This window comes from Mixophyes fleayi, chromosome 10, assembly GCF_038048845.1.
Source record: "Mixophyes fleayi isolate aMixFle1 chromosome 10, aMixFle1.hap1, whole genome shotgun sequence".
Classification (NCBI taxonomy): Eukaryota; Metazoa; Chordata; class Amphibia; order Anura; family Limnodynastidae; genus Mixophyes; species Mixophyes fleayi.
The window spans coordinates 89,914,663-89,930,839 of record NC_134411.1 but is presented as its reverse complement, the minus strand read 5'-3'; the positions used below and the strand labels follow the sequence as shown (position 1 = coordinate 89,930,839).

General features: G+C 43.4%; 1 protein-coding gene across 4 annotated transcripts in view; it reads right to left on the bottom strand.

The window, feature by feature from the left end:
* Window positions 1–671: 671 nt before the first annotated feature.
* NFAT5 (nuclear factor of activated T cells 5) overlaps window positions 672–16,177 on the bottom strand; it is a 62,350-nt gene continuing 46,844 nt past the window's right edge. For all 4 annotated transcript variants that reach the window (XM_075189105.1, XM_075189107.1, XM_075189106.1 and 1 more), the window contains 4 exons: window positions 9,298–9,446; window positions 6,277–8,560; window positions 5,831–6,057; window positions 672–4,975 (listed from right to left, as the gene is read on the bottom strand). In XM_075189105.1, the coding sequence (XP_075045206.1) occupies window positions 5,834–6,057; window positions 6,277–8,560; window positions 9,298–9,446 (2,657 nt within the window). In that variant the 3' untranslated portion in view covers window positions 672–4,975; window positions 5,831–5,833. The remainder of the gene's footprint in view (window positions 4,976–5,830; window positions 6,058–6,276; window positions 8,561–9,297; window positions 9,447–16,177) is intronic.

Sequence of the window (16,177 nt, the reverse complement as noted above, 5' to 3'; positions counted from 1 at the left end):
GGCTCCTTAGCTATATTTCTAATAGTTCACTAATAAAGAGCTGATTGTATTCATATTCTGTTGAGCGCAATCAAGCCAATATTCATGCCAAGTAATACAGTGTAAGATTATAACATCAGGTGATCTGATACCTGCACTACAACAGCAAACATTTAGCAGATCATCTTCTAGCCATCCACACAAAAATAAGTCACGAATATGGCAGGGGCCAACAACCAACCGCTTTGATTTAGTCACTGAACATTGCAAACAGATGTTGGTCTGGATTAGCAGTTGATTTGTGGTCACTTAGGTCTAAAAGAGACTAAGTGGCCATTGAAATTACAATGTGTATGGGCCAGTGGTGGATCAAGGGGGAGGGGCACAATTCCCCCCCCCCCCCCCCCCCCCTGCCCAGTCACTCCGATTGTGAGTAGCTGCACACTATGTACAGGTACAATGACCTGCACAGAAGTTAAAAAAAAAAGAGTGCAGGGCCTGAATTACCCCCTTCCCCCCAAAAAAATTACAATCTAGATTGGGCACATTGAGGAACAGGAGTGCAAAAATCTTGGAGAAACTGGATAGACAGTGCAGCATCTCCCCCTAGTGGCTCTGATACTACATTACAGGCTGACAATACATCTATGGTTTTGACCACAAACATAAACAAAAGCAGACCACACACGGAATGAAAACTTTCAATGTTTTTATTTATCGATTTGAGCTGTTTACAGAAATATAATTGCAAAGAGTATACAAATATCCCAATAGAAGCAAAATATCCTTTGTTTAATATTTAACACGTTATTACAAGATTGCTATAAACAATAAAAATACCTCTGCCCCTCGACAGAACAAACTCTGCGTAGCTGGTATAAAATGAATTGCTGCCCATTACACCTGAGCCGTGCGCTGCACCGCTCAATCATGGAAGGAGGATGGAGAGGCTCAGCCAGCAGACCCAAGCACCTGCTCTGCAGGTCTGTCTGGCACCTCTGTGACCACGCTAACCTCAGATGCGGAAACGTCCCACTCCTGGAGTCACACTATAAACAAATACACACACACACACAGATGTGGTCAGCGGCCATGAAGATGTAGTTGGCGTAACAAGCCCAGTATTTGTGTCCCGTCACAGATGCTTTATGTCCACCCGTCAGTTGAATAGTGTATATATAATACAATGTACACACATTGGAGGTTCTCCTGACATAGCTGGTACAACCTCTGTGTAACCAATGAATAAAACGAACTTTGGAACTGTTAATACACAAAATATACATATTATAAACCACTTAGTCTCCTGCAGCTGTAAATTAATGTAAAAAGTTAGTGTTCTGTCTTCGTCATCATTGTATGTTCTTAAGTAACGTGATGTTCAGTAAAAGCACTATACAGATCAGATGTAAGACTAAGTGCGGATGTTCAGGCACCCAAAGGAGCCTCCTTATGGCTAAGGAGTAAATCTGGAGTATTAAGGTGTACTTGGCCTTCATTCCTTGCACAAAATGAATGCCGTCACTGAGACACCCAAGTTTCCGAGTGAATTTATAGACTACGCAGCCGACAAAATGGCCAACTCTAGTGCGGAAGTGATCTTGCTCCAATGAAACCACTGCTTTGGACAAAGATCTTTGAAAGGAGGCCACACTCTGGCCTGTCCTACTTTGTGTCCCATAATGATTGCAAGTTGTGATTAAGCCTTTGTTCCATCCTCCCCGCATGCAGCCCGCAGCTGGGGCTCGCCAACAACAATATGGCGTAACTTTGGCCAACGATTCTCCTCACACTAGATCTTTATTTAAAAAATACATCTAGTTACCAAAATAGTGTCACTGTAGTCGTGTGTTCACGTTCTGCTACAGCAACAAGTACTGCGCCTCAGGCGGAAATAACATTTATCTCCGGATCTCTTCTGCTGTGGCAGCAAATTATCGTTACCGCTGATGCCCAAATAGCTGCAGAATAGTCAGTCACAATATCTCCCCCTCCCTAGTAATGCAAGGGCTGGTCTCGGCCTTACACAACTGCAATATAGGACACCGAGCTGCGTACATGTATAATCTAAAACGAACTCCTCATACCGTTCATGTACATGGAGGGCAAGAACAAAGTGCTGGATTTACCCCCCCTTAGTGTTTGGATTGCTGAGTGAAGAATATTGGTTATCGTGACTTTTATTTATTAATATAACACTGTCTTATATTTGTGTGTTATAATAGCTAACTAAGATAACACAGTAATAAATAAATACACTTGTTCATGATTCATTTCCAGCAATCACTGCACCCCTAGGAATAAATCCTTAAATCCCATATCTCTCCTGTATTTTGATACCTAATAAGCATCATTCCTCTGGATTACAGGAAGGCTTACAGTCTGGAAGGGAGGGGTGTGTTTTAAAAGTATAACCCACCACTTTTTTAATTAAAAATATATTACTTTTTAGTAGTGACCCCAGAAGATCAGAAAATACATTTACGAGACACTACAGCTATTTTTTATAACCGTATGTTTACTATAACCGGAGATAATATAATACAATTGGAGGTGAAACAGATAACTTTTATATTTTTACTGTAAGAACTTAGGTGGCTCTGTCTTCGGCCTGCGGGTGGGTACTGCATCCTCTATACACTGTACTACGTGCATTGATGATGGAAAATCTCTTTGACATATCTGGCCGGTCCGCTATGATCCTCTTTTTGGCTAACGGTTTGTTGAATACCCACTGGTACAATTTCAATATTACTCTATAAATAAGCCTTATTTCCTAACCGCTATACTTAAGGAATATACTATTAAATCAAAGTTGAATCATGGGTATCAAGCTGCAGACTGAAAGTGGACCCGAAACCTTCAACCCACAGAAGCAGCCATTTATGAGCCAATCGAATCATCAGAAATCAATGACATCACTAGGGCCAGAGACTGGTGATGTCACAAGTTCCTAGTGAACCGATAGGCTGAATATTTGATTACTGGTTCTGCCTACACACTGGTTGTCTTCGCTATGTGTAGGTGATGGGTCCAATGTAAGCTGGGTTCTAGGCTCATAAACATAACGAACATGTGCACTTGACACGCACTGGATAAATACAGTCCTATATTGTCTCTTTAATTTAAGCAAGATCATTCATGAGCACATGGGTGGAGGCGATAATACCACCAGGCTCTATTCATATAAGGACAAAGAATAAAAGGTCTGGAGGTGCAATAGCCTTAGAGAGGTGATGTTACATAGTATAATAATCTACCATGTCCTAGCCCAGAATCTAACCGTGCAGAGGGGGCATTCTCCAGTTCTTTGGCCTTGAACTCCGCCGTCACAGGTTCTGAGCGGTATAGAGGAGCGTTATATTATTTACTGTTCATAGTGAATGTTCAGAATCTGCAGCCATTCCAGCCCACGTAATTCAGTGCTAGTCTACAAGAACAATAGACGGCGTCTCTGTACTGATCCGGCAATAAGCTGAATGTGTTAACTTGAGCGCTGCTGGGAAGTCCTGAAACCTAAACATTGTGGATTACACAACAACAAATGCATCCTGTACAAAAATACCAAGGAGGGGTCAACAACACCGCTTCTCCTTCCTCCCCCAAAAACACAAAATGTACTCCCATTCCAGCAGCCCTTCCATTTCTGCCCTGCCCCCTTGTACAAAGGAGCTACAGAGACTAAGACTGACCAAACCTGCCACAAACGTGTGCAAAAATGTATAATATTTATATATAAACCTTTTTTTTATGTACTTATATATACTTCTGCTAACATACCTTGTTCAGTACATGTAGCAAATACCAGATTCCTAAATACAAAATAGAGATTTCCACAAAAGAAAAAGAAACCTACAAAAAAAAAAAACAAACAAAAAACATTTTTGAACGATTGAAAACTAATCAAAAAAAATTAAATGGCCTGGAACAGGCCTCACTCTGAAAAAGTTCCCTTCATATCGGTAAATAAACCCGCACTATTGAAACCATTAACAAAATAAATCGAGGACTGGCTGCCTTTTAGCACTTCAGCGGCTGTGGAACCAATCTATCCCACGATGCTTTGCTAGCTCGTGGTCCAGCAGCTAGAGGGTTAAAAGCGGCCAATCCTGGATCTGATATCTCCAGTTAGGAGAGATTTAAAAAAAAAAAAAAAAATTACAAACACACAAAAAGGAGAAAAATGGGTTAGCTACAAATATAAACAGTTTAGAAACTAAAATATCTACATGGCTCAATAAAATAAAACTCGATGCATCTACCGCCCACTAGAGGGCGACAGAAAACAGATTTAAGTGCAGCATTACTTGTCTGACATAGGAGGGCTCCCCTGCCACATGTAATAAGAATGTGGATACACTGGGAAGCACTGCCCCATCAATATAATGACAAAGACTGGCATGGCAAACCTTGCACGGCTGCCAAAGGGGGCCCAATAACAAGGGCCGCGCTGGCAGCAGAAGCTCAGTTTACATGCAGGACCGTTCTAATATACAATCTATTGCAGCAGCTTCTAACACTTTGCGGACAGCTCCGTAATGAGACAGGTTAATGCGACAAGCTCACACCATCACAGCTTCTCGGGGGGGGAGCAAATAAATGGATTCCTTCAGGGGAAAAAAGAAAATTATATATTTATATCTATCTATCTATCTAGATAGATATAGATATATATAATTTTTTATATATAGTTAATAACTATATATGTATATATTAGAGATATATATTTTTATGTACATATTTATAAATATATACATACACACTACATAACACGCATGGATGAAATAAGAGGTAAACATTACAACCACTGTAGACCAGGATTCTTAGGGTTACAGCTTTCTGGAGTATGACTTCTATGTTAGATCTGTAGTCTTGGTTGCTAAATACTGAAGAAAGACGAGAACAAGCCAGGGAGGGGGGACACATAGAACCTCTTGTACTTGGACCGTGGCAGAATAATCCAGTTATGACAGTTTGGACGCTCTTCTTGCTGCACCTGGAACAGAGAATTAGATTGGTGTGGTTTAGTCTACAGGGACGTTCTGGGTCACCATTAAAAGGATAATTCATACTTGTTATAACTTAAGTACTTCTCCCCTTAGGACCCCGCCTCAGCACTGTGCAGTAATCCAGAATCGGGATGTCCGGTCCCTATCTGTGGCCCAGGGAGCACACGATCCTCCCCCCAGGTCATTAAACCATTTCTGCACGCTAGCATTGTGACATATTAAAATCGTTGGTTATTATTGGCTCCAAGACACTTCAGATGTTATAGGATGTTGGTGCATATGATTGGAGGAATGACAGGTTTGGGGTGGGGTGGGGAACATGACAAGATTGCTAAACTGGGGCCAATGGTGCATATCAGGTCCTTTGTGGGAGACCTGAAGGGTCATGTCTGCAGAACTACCCTCTGACAAAACAGGAGTCACAACTACTGACCCAATCAGCTAAAAATCACAAGTGTATGTTTATGGAAATCCAGAAAATATGAGCTGCTGTTGGAGGCAACGGAGGACTGGAGTTGATAAACACAGCTTTAAACAACAGCCCTGCCTGGCGGATTTTCTCTCAGGGACGTAATACTCAATTGGGGAGCAGGGGGTCCTGGGGAGGGTAAGTTCATTCTAAAATGTTCCCAAACTGAAAGCCCAACAGAAGAGTGAGGCCTTGGGGACAGATGGACTTGGCCTCCCCAGGTGTTCTCACCCACAGGCCCTAGAGGAACGGTTTTCTAAAAATGAGCCCAACAAACAAAAAGAAAGGTGGTAGTCCTAAGCCCCAAACCCTGTTATTTATAAGATAACAGATGTACACAGCTTTATGGTTCCTTCTTCTGTTGTCTACTTACCATCTAGAAAGAACCGGACATATTGTTCCCCTGATTGTGGAGAGACACCAGTAAATTGTTGATCTTCTCCATGTTCTGATCTGTCGCCATTGAGGAATTGTCAGTCATTTGCTGCGACAGAAGTGTAGTCACCGACTGTCCATCCACTTGAGACTGTCCCGGCTGACCTAGGCCCATCATCTGATTATTCATGGGTCCAGCCGTTGGAGAGATCATCTGACCGCAATCTAAGGGAGATAAGTGGACTATTAGGTTCACACATGACTCTTACACCTCAAGCATTTAACAATGTATTAGACCTGCCCCCAACACACAGTGGAGGCAGCCAATTAATGGGCTGGACCGATATCCATAAATGCAGCCCATCAATTCATTGGCAAGCAGCGGCGTCACTGGCTGACTCCACTAAGTGTAGGTGACACGTTCTAGAGAACATCGTCACTCACTGTTCTGAATTCCAAACAGGAACATTCCTGGGGCCTGTGAAGAGGACGCTGTCGCGCTCTGCATCTGGCTCATAGCGCCCCCTGCTGAACTGTGGAACATAGCAGCCTGCTGCTGGGGAGGGGGTGTGGTGCCCTGGATGGACTGAGAGTACATGCTGGTCTGCTGCAGCTCCTGTTGGCTCATACTGTTCTGCAGGGCCGACATAGAGGCGGGGGACATATAGAGAGTCACCTGCTGCTCCGGAGATGTGGGCGACGCTTGAACCAGCTGGAGCTGTGGGGAGTTGTGAAACATAGGAGACTGCTGCTGCTCGTGTTGAGAGGTAACTGGGCTCTGAGCTTGGAAGTCCATGTTTTGTGCATGGAACAGGGCTTGGTTCTGCTGATCTTGGGTGGCCATTGCTTCCTGGCTCTGACCGAACAGCATGTTTTGCTGTTGTTCTTGGGAGGCCATACTGGCCATAGAACTCTGAGCTCCAAAGAGGATGCTCTGTGTTTGCTCATGGGGAGAAGGACTGCTCTGCATACCAACCATGGAGTGAGTTGCCTGGAAGATAGAGTTCTGTTGGTTCTGTGCCTGGTACAGGTTCTGCGGGGACTGCTGTTGCTGCTCCTGTGCAATCATCGAGTTCTGGATGTGAGACAACTGGGCCTGTTGCTGAAATGCCGCCTGCTGCTCTGGGCTTGGAGCCGCCTGGAGCTGCGAGAGGGAGTTCTGACTCGAGAAGAAGGACATCTGCTTCTCTTGAGGCACTTGGCTGCTCTGTAAGGAGCTCATAGTGAACATGTTGGTGGCCGACTGCTCTGGAGGAGCAGATATTGTGCCTTGCTGATGATAGAGCGGAGACTGGATCTGATCTTGCGAAGAAGAGGAGCCTTGATGCTGCACCATGGAACCCGGAGGGTGGAAGAGAGCCCCTTGTGTTTCTTGGGACATATTCTGGTTATCGGTTAATGTGTTCTGGGAGTGGTAAAGTGGAGCGTGTGAGTGAGGAGGCTGCTGCAGAAAATTACCCTGCTGGAGGGCCATCATGTCCCCAGCTTGTTGGAATAGTCCAGTCCCCTGCTGCTGACCTCCACTTGTCTGGACACCAAGCATGTCTTCTGCAGAGTAAAGGTTGACTTGAGATTGTCCATCTCCGCTGTGTTGCATCTGGACAATCGTTTGGAAAACGCTGTTCTGCATTTGCTCTGCCTGGGCCGAGCTATTGTCGTTGTCCGCAGAGCTGGAAGATTGGAAGATGTTGGCACCCGAGGCAGATACTTGCTGCTGCCCTGCACTGCCGTCACTCCCAGAGACTCCTGGTGTGGAGAACATATCACACTGCATCTGCATCTCTTCACTAGCGGAGAGTCCGCTGATTAAGTGAGACCCCTGTTGATGTTGGTAGACTGGTGGCTGGATGCCTCCCGAACCAGGACTCTGAGTTTGGAAAATGTCTGACTGAATTGGTCCTTGTGCCTGGTGGATACTTTGCTGCATTTCCATGACCAAGGCTGCGTTGGTCTCCATGGCTTGCTGCTGACTGGACAGGGAGTTCTCGGCTTGTTGGAGAAGACTTTCAGTTCTTCCAGAGAGTACGTTCTCTGATCTGCTGTGCACAGGATCAGGGGAAGAAAAGATCCCTTGACCGGTCGTACCCTGGATTGTCCCGACGGGCTGAAATATGCCAGCGTTCAGCTGCTCTTGCACTTGTCCCATTGAAGGTTGCTCGTTTTCACTTCCATCTTGACCAGAAAACAAAACACACGACAACTGTTGCTGGGCTTCCAGGACCTGCTGCACCAGGTCTACTTCTGTACTGTTGCTGGTTACACCAGACTGGAAGTTACCAGACTGCAGCTGATGGATGGTGTTTTGCATCTGGTTGACATTGTTAGATGGTGAAAATAGGCCAGTAGACATCTGTTGCTGCAACGTCTGAGCCTGTTCTTGTAATGCTGGCTGCTGAGCATGCTGCGTGGCTTCGGCTATCTGTGAGAGTGTGACCATCGTCCTATCTGACTGCAACGTATCTCTGGCCTGAGAATCCATAGCCTGAAACGCCGTAGTCTGTTGCATGATGGAATCCTCGCCCTGGCTGGGAGAGGAGACGGCCTGAAAACCGTTGGGTTGGGCAATGTCTTGAGGCTGGATGGTGGACAGAGGTTCTGGATTGAACGCCTGCACTTGAATTGTGGTCTGCTGGTCATTCTCAGGTGGCAGATGGGACACGGAAGGTGAGAAGGACCCACCGGTGGAGGAGCTCTCCAGATTTTGCTGGGCTGACACAACGTTCGATGCCTGTGAACAAAGTAAGGAAACGTCAAGGACTAGAGCTCAAGAAAATTACTTTCTGCTCTAAATGGATTTACTAGAAGTGGGTGGGTAGATAAAGTTTGGTTCTGGTTGATAATGCAGCTGCAATTGTACAGGACATTGGGAATGAAGACACTAGCTTCCAGTAGAGGGCACTGCACAACTAATGAATACGACTTGTGGCGTTGAAAAACAGGCAGAAAGTTTACAAGTTTCCAGAAGCTAAAAGGAATGTACCACCTTGTCATTTTTTTAGACTGTTGCTACCAATCATTATGCTTGCTGAACAGTGGCAATGCAGACTATGGGATGTCAGCAGTAGATTAGCAATCACTACCCACCTCCACCAACAACTTGTTTTCATGATCTAAAACTGATGACTTACTGGACCACTCATTAATGTACACACACTGTCTGGATCACATAGGAGCAGGCAGACACTAGTACAGAGGACTGTTCTTCTAAAGCACAGTGAGAACACAGCCTGTTACACAGGCTTAGTCCATCATATGAATGTAGATTACACGATTATTCTTTGTGTGTTAACTGCTTTATTATGAGAGCTGCACCCACTGTTTTAGTCCAGACACATTTTAATCTGCTGCACACAGCAGGTACTATGAGAACATTGTATAGTCCACTCTATTAAATTAAGCTAATACAGATAGAACCGTTTTATCGACTATTTTTCACATCATTTCTGGGAACGAGGAAAACCGTACTTTGTACAGAGGTGAAGATCTCTGTTCTCCTGTCAGCTCCATGGGAGCCATGGCTTCGTTTTTTATTATGCCGCTTGATTTGAGTGGAGACCCCCGTGCAGGTGGAAGCAAATTCACTTGGTCAATGTTACACACAGGTGAGGTCACAGCTGCAGAAAGGAGACAACATAGAGAGAGGAATAAGGCACTGAAGTCTCTGTAGGAAGGCAGGCAACCTATCCCAGCCTCTAACATCTAGGGGTAAGTGTATCAAGCTCAGAGTTCTCCGGCGGGTTTGAAAAGTGGAGATGTTGCCTACAGCAACAAATCAGATTCTAGCTGTCATTTTGTTCAATGTACTACATAAATGATAGCTAGAATCTTATTGGTTTTTCAAACCCGCCGGAAAACTCTCAGCTTGATACATTTACCCCCTAGAATGGACATTATTTCCAGTACTAGTCAGTCATGGTCATTGTCTACCATACCCGAATCCATCCAGATCTCATGCTACAGCCCACCGCTCAGTCTAAGGCTATACAAATAGACTTCAGGTGCGGTCTCTTTGTAAAATCTGCATTTTCTACTTTTTGTTGCTATCGAGCTTAACAGTCATTTTAAAACAAAAATAAACCCCAATTGTAATTACAAGGTTTATCTATGAAGGTGCAGGTAATCTTAGCTTCAGTTACGTTAAATAGGGAACCATATTTTTCTGCAACTTTGCATGTATTAAGGAGTATACCATATTGTTTTTCTGCCAAAGTAAGTTACATTTCCTAAATGCATTCCAATGAAACAGTGTCCTTAAAAAGTCAAATTGGTTGCTTACTGTATTATTGTCTGTTTAATTAAGATGGTATCTCTCAGCCATTGGAGTACAACGGTTTTGTCCAATAAGTATAGCCTTATGAAGCATTAAAGAGGTTTGCCCATCTTCAGACAACTTTAATTTATTGCCCGATATGCTCCTGCAACTATTGCTTCATAAACTGCTTTTTTCAGTGCAAGCTTTTTCCTTCTTAGTTATCCAGTCATATTACCGCAGCCCTGGGATAGCGCGCAGTTCTGCGTTCAACACAGCTATAGCCAAGAGACAGGGCCGGTGCTAGGGTCCATGGCGCCCTAGGCATTTTTTTAAAAAGCGGTTTCTGTGACGCCCTCCAGAGCCCGGCGCCCTAGGCAAGTGCCTAACCTTGCCTAATGGGAGCGCCGGGCCTGCCAAGAGAGCAGCTTTGTGTCGTATCAGAAAGCAACAAAATTAAAACGTCTCTATCGGACTTTATAATACACGACTCGGAAGCCCAGAAGGACGCCATGAAGTTTAAAAATATAATAATAAAAATCTATGTAACTAGCAAAAGTTGAAAGAGGGCATGTACAATCCCAAAAATTCTAAAGGGTGGAAAAGCTTTTTAATGTTAACACAAATAATTTAGTCTATTTCTCTATTTTCTCAAAATCAATGTTCATTTGTTTTACCCATTTTGGGGTATCAAATCTTTGCATCATCTCTTAAACAAAGCATACCTCCCTTGTAGACCACAAGTAATATCACAACGTACCAGGACCTAGGACTGATCCCTGGGATGGTCCCCTGGTCACCAGCTCTCACTTGGAGCTTACAGCATGGTCTTTCACACTATCTCCTGTCTTTCAGCCAAACCTTTATCCATTACACCATCTTGAAGTCAAATCCAACCATTTTTAGTTTCTGATTTATTTTATTATCGAAAGCCTCGCTAAATAAGCTACATCAACCTGATCAACCAGGTCTATCACTTTAGCTATTATTGAATCAACAAATCCACTAGATGCGTTTTACATGCTCTCCCCATGCTGCCCTGGGTCTTGTAACATGTTCATCATATCTACGTAGTCAGAAATCACTTTCCTTTAAAGTAATCCCATTAATTTCCTACTATTGATGGGAGTCCCACCGGTCTATAGTTATATTTTCCTTTCTGACTTTTTTGGGTAGTAGAACTACATTTGCCGTTCTGCAATCAACCGTTAACAGCGATTGATTAAAAAAAAAAAAAAAAAAGCAAACACAAATACTAGTTCTTTTAATAGTTTTGGATGTAAACCACCTGGACCCATAAACTTATCTACATGTAATCGGTAGCCCATTATGGGATCGGCCCAGAGGGTCAGATGGTCCCTTGGGGTAAGGGTTTGGGGTTTCCTAGTGCCTGGAAACCCCCTCCAAGCCTGGGGCACTGTATAACTGAGGTGGCTGGACCCTGCCCCCACTTCACACAGCTCTGCTTGAAAAGGGAGAGCTGCGTGCACCTAACAGTAGTGCACGCAGCATTGCCCATGTATATTATGGGGATAGGAAGAGTTGGAGAGCAGCCAAGCACTGTCTAATATGATAGCCACGCCCCCATGCATGCTGGCCATGCCCACTGGCGGCGTGGTGTGGAAACCCCTCTCTACAAATCCTGTGTTTGCCCGTGCCCTGAAAGTGACCCAAACACTCTCAATCCTACGTGCAATGCCTTGTATTAAAGTTGCTTTATCTCAACATATGCAGCAACTACACCTCTTTCCTGCTCTGTGTTTTCTAAACATGGTTCTAGCCAAGAATATTTATGTCCCAGCCATGGTTATGATTATACGAGTCCTAAACTATCAACAGAGTCCTAAACAAAGTCAACAGATGAAATCTATTACATTAATAGTGCTTTAATTATATATTCCCCCCTCCCCACAACATGATTGTGTCTTGATGCATTTTAGAACACACACACACACACACACACACACACACACGTTTGGTCAATTTGCTGTAATAAAACAGCCAAAGACCACAACTTGTGTGGGCAGCTTAGACCTGGCTCCTGTGCTGGGCTCTTGCACACAGCCATCCCCCAAACCTGTAAACCAGAGAGGAACCTACAACATTATCTCGACTCTCATACTTAATTATATAAACAAAAAAAAAAACATATGAATAAAATGAACAAGTGCGTCCCTTTAACTTTGTAAACAAATATTTATACAAAATAACAGAAACCTCCCTGTAAAGAGGCACAAACATCATAACAACTAGAACGGTTACAGTCAGGAATCAGACAGACACGTGGAAGTCAGAAGCACAGGTTCTAGATACAGAACTAGATGTCAAAAACAAAAGATGAACAATTTGTAAGAAAAGGGGGACAGGGATTTGGGTCAGAATCTGGCGCTGGAAACGGCTTCTTTGCTATAAAAATATATTGTTTTCCATTTATTGAACTGGGTATCTCCATAGTCAGTGTAAAAGCAGCATCCTCGTATGGTTGGTGAATAGGATGGACAACGGCCAGCAGCACACACGGAATATTTGCTCAAAGACCAAAAATAGAACGGTTTAATCTGAGGAGACGCTGAGAACCTCTCACATCCCCATCTGTTCTCTCACTTAGCTGTTACATTTTATTCGCCTTCTCATCCTGAGCCTGCCCTGACATCAGTCACTGTGTGCCAGTCCTGAATCTCCAATCTTTGTGGGAACCTTTGATAAGACTTCAAAGTCTGCCCAAGAAAGCGCTCTAGAAGCTGGGTATGACATGCCACCGCTATGGCCGGTCCTTGGATCCACTTCCTGCCTGGGGACCCACAGGAAGAGGGCCCTGAAATCAATGGGCACGTTCTGGAGGACACTTCTTCTGATCTCATCTACATCAAAGAAGTGACGTTTGTTCTTTTATATGAAAGCCTGGAAGGATGTAGGTCTCACAAACCCAACCATTAATGAATGGCCCATTACCCTGTGACGCCCTAAATACATATTCTGAATGCAATACAATGATTTACCCAAATTTAAGGAGTCTGCTGTAATCCTCCTTCTGCAATATTCTGCTCTAAGCTTTCAACTTAGCCATAGCAACAGGAGAATTGTTATTGAACATTTTATTGCATGTTTGGATATATCTCAGAGGCATCAACTGAACTATAAAAGCAGCTAAGAAAAGGAATCATGAGTGTCTGATTTAATTCTAAATACCTGTAAAACCTTTTAAGACAGGACCAGTATAAGCATAAGGAAAACAGCTACCCCATCATCTTCTAACTTTATTTTGGACAGAACTTAAAAAACAAACAAACAAAAAAAAAAAAAAAAACTAACAAAACCACAACAAAAAGTTGGCTACCCAGGTCTGTAAGGATTGACACAGAACGCATCTTATATAACAAGCAGACACTGTTGTTTTTCCAGCTGCTCTAACAAATGTTAGAAAAACAGTGTCCTCATTAAGCCACATTTTTTATTTTTAAAAGACTTTACTAGGAAAGGGTTAACTTGCTAGTATGACAGATGCCAACGTGGCTTAGGACCCGGTTGCCAAACTTAGAATTACAATCTAAAAAAAAATCACATTTTTCAATCACATAACAAACAGTTTATGTAGAAACTGATAAATAATAAAAAAAAAATATTCGGAAAACCAAACCGTTATTTTTTCTTTGGCTTTTTGAAGCCGTAGGAACCGATAGCTCAGACCGACCACCATTTTAGGTTTTCTGATGACTGGGAATACAAAATGTCGGACTGATGTTGACGGGGGGGGGGGGGGGGGGGGGGGGGAGAAACTGTGGGTTCAACAACTCGCTGCCTAATCCTTTCCCAGCAATTATACTTACTATCTTGCTGTTACTTCAGTCTAGTCTGATTTTCTATTTGAGGAACTTATGAGACATCTTATTTTCTTGGCCAGTCTGGGACAGGGGAAAAAACAGGAGCTGTGTTTTTTAAGTCTCTCTGAGGTTTTCAAAATACTTTTAAAAAAAAGAATTTCATAGCGCAGTCCCCTGGCAAGGCCCCCGTGTCTGTCTCGCTATTCTGAGCGGGCCACAAACACCATGTTGTATTACGGCTGTCTGGCACAGAGCGATACCTCTGTCCCATCACCTGGTCCATACACTCTCCGTAGCCCGGACATTCCCACCAGTGCTTGTGTGTTTAAGGAATTAGTGGAAGCTATTTTCCTTCTTCGCTCTCAATCTCCCGCTTTATTCAAAGTCACAAGTCAACTCCATTACATCCACCATTCACAAACCCGCATTCCATGGCTTCAGCCTGCGAGAATGGGAATGCAAATCAGTCTACCAAAACACCGGTCACGTTGGAGCCCAGAGGGCAGCTGGCTGTAAACAGCTTTACTACCCATTTATAGCCGGGCTCTACTGTAAACGCTGCGCCGCGCACTGAAATGACCCCGTCAAAACACACTGCTTCTCAATCACATGCCTGTTGTTTTCAGACAAGGTGACTGATAGCCTTGTTCTTAGCGAGAAGCAAATCACGCTGTATTTCCATAAACCAAAGCACTATGAATGAAAGAGCAGACAAGGGAAGCAATAATAACTTGCTGTGCTTTACTAAACATTGCTCCCACCAATCAGTTTATGTTAAATAAATAATGATATTGTTAATAGGAAAGACCCGAGTGCACCAAAGTCAGACTTGAACCCCTACAATCTATTTTGCACGCAGCGGCTAGATTGATTTTCTTGCAAACCGTTCTTCCTCTGCTGAGCCACACTGTCAGCCTCTACATTGGTTGCCTGTATTTCAACGAATCCAATATAAAATTCTTCTACTAATATACAAGGCCATCAACAAAATTGCACCGACCTACATCTCCTCACTTGTCTCAAAATATCTCCCAACTCGACATCTCTGTTCCGCACAAGGTTTACCATCTCTATTCCACTCTCATCACTTCCTCCCATTCCCGGTTACAGGACTTTTTTCGGGCTGCACCCACTTTGTGGAATTCCCTCCCTCACACAATAAGACTTTCCTCTAGTCTTCAAACCTTCAAGGTTCTCTGAAAACCCACCTCTTCAGACAAGCTTATAATATTCCTCAACCACCATCTTAATCTCCCTAGGTTACCCTATTACCACGCTCTACACAGCTAACACAAGACAACAACCCTCTGACCAACATTGCTACACACACAGCCCATTCAATACTTTTACCTTTGCATTCTAGCTGGTCCCGTGTGCACTATGATGTAGCACATGCCCTTGTGTTTCAAACTCCCATTGTCCCATAGATTGTAAGCTTGCGAGCTGGGTCCTCTTACCTCTCTGTCTGTCTGTATTACCCAGTATTGTTTTATTAATGTTTGTTCCCAACTGTAAAGCGCTACAGAATTTGCTGGCGCTATATAAATAAATGATGATGATGATGAATGATTTGTCAGATGTATCAGGGAAGCACAATGCCAAATATTTTCCTGTATGACCGTAGTGACGAATATTCACTCACTCTCCATAATCCCATAGTCACTTTACAAATACTCTGTATTAACAATGGGAAACATAATTTTTTTTTTAAAAAAAACCTCATCTATGAACCAGATGTCCTGAACATGTCTAGTTAACCCTATGTGACGACAGAAAGATTTCTATTCATCCAGATGTAAAAACTTCAGATAGGCGCTGCACTTTGCCAGGATGGCTTCAATAATCATATAGTCGAAAAATAGTGCAACCATGTTAGCAAATGCTGAGCCACAAAGGATGAGAGAGTGGTGAAATGTAATTCTAATGTCAAATGTAAAACAAATGACTCATACATGTCTGCAGATCCGAGAGTCTCTCCGATTCATCCACGGGAATGAACAAGCAGGAAGAGAGAACACAAATGTCTTCAGAATAAAATTACTGCAATCAGACCTCACCAAACTATAGAACAGCGTTTCATAACCGATGCCTTCTGTATAGAGGCCAAGCCGAACCTGGCTTTACATCATCACGTTAAATACTTGCTGCTATCATGAGACAAGGCGAGAACCTTGTCACGAGACTCAGAAATTCAGGTTCTCATCGCGTCCCAGCTTGAAGCTGGTTTATAATACTGCCCTTTATGTATATATCTATGAACCTCATCACCTTTTCT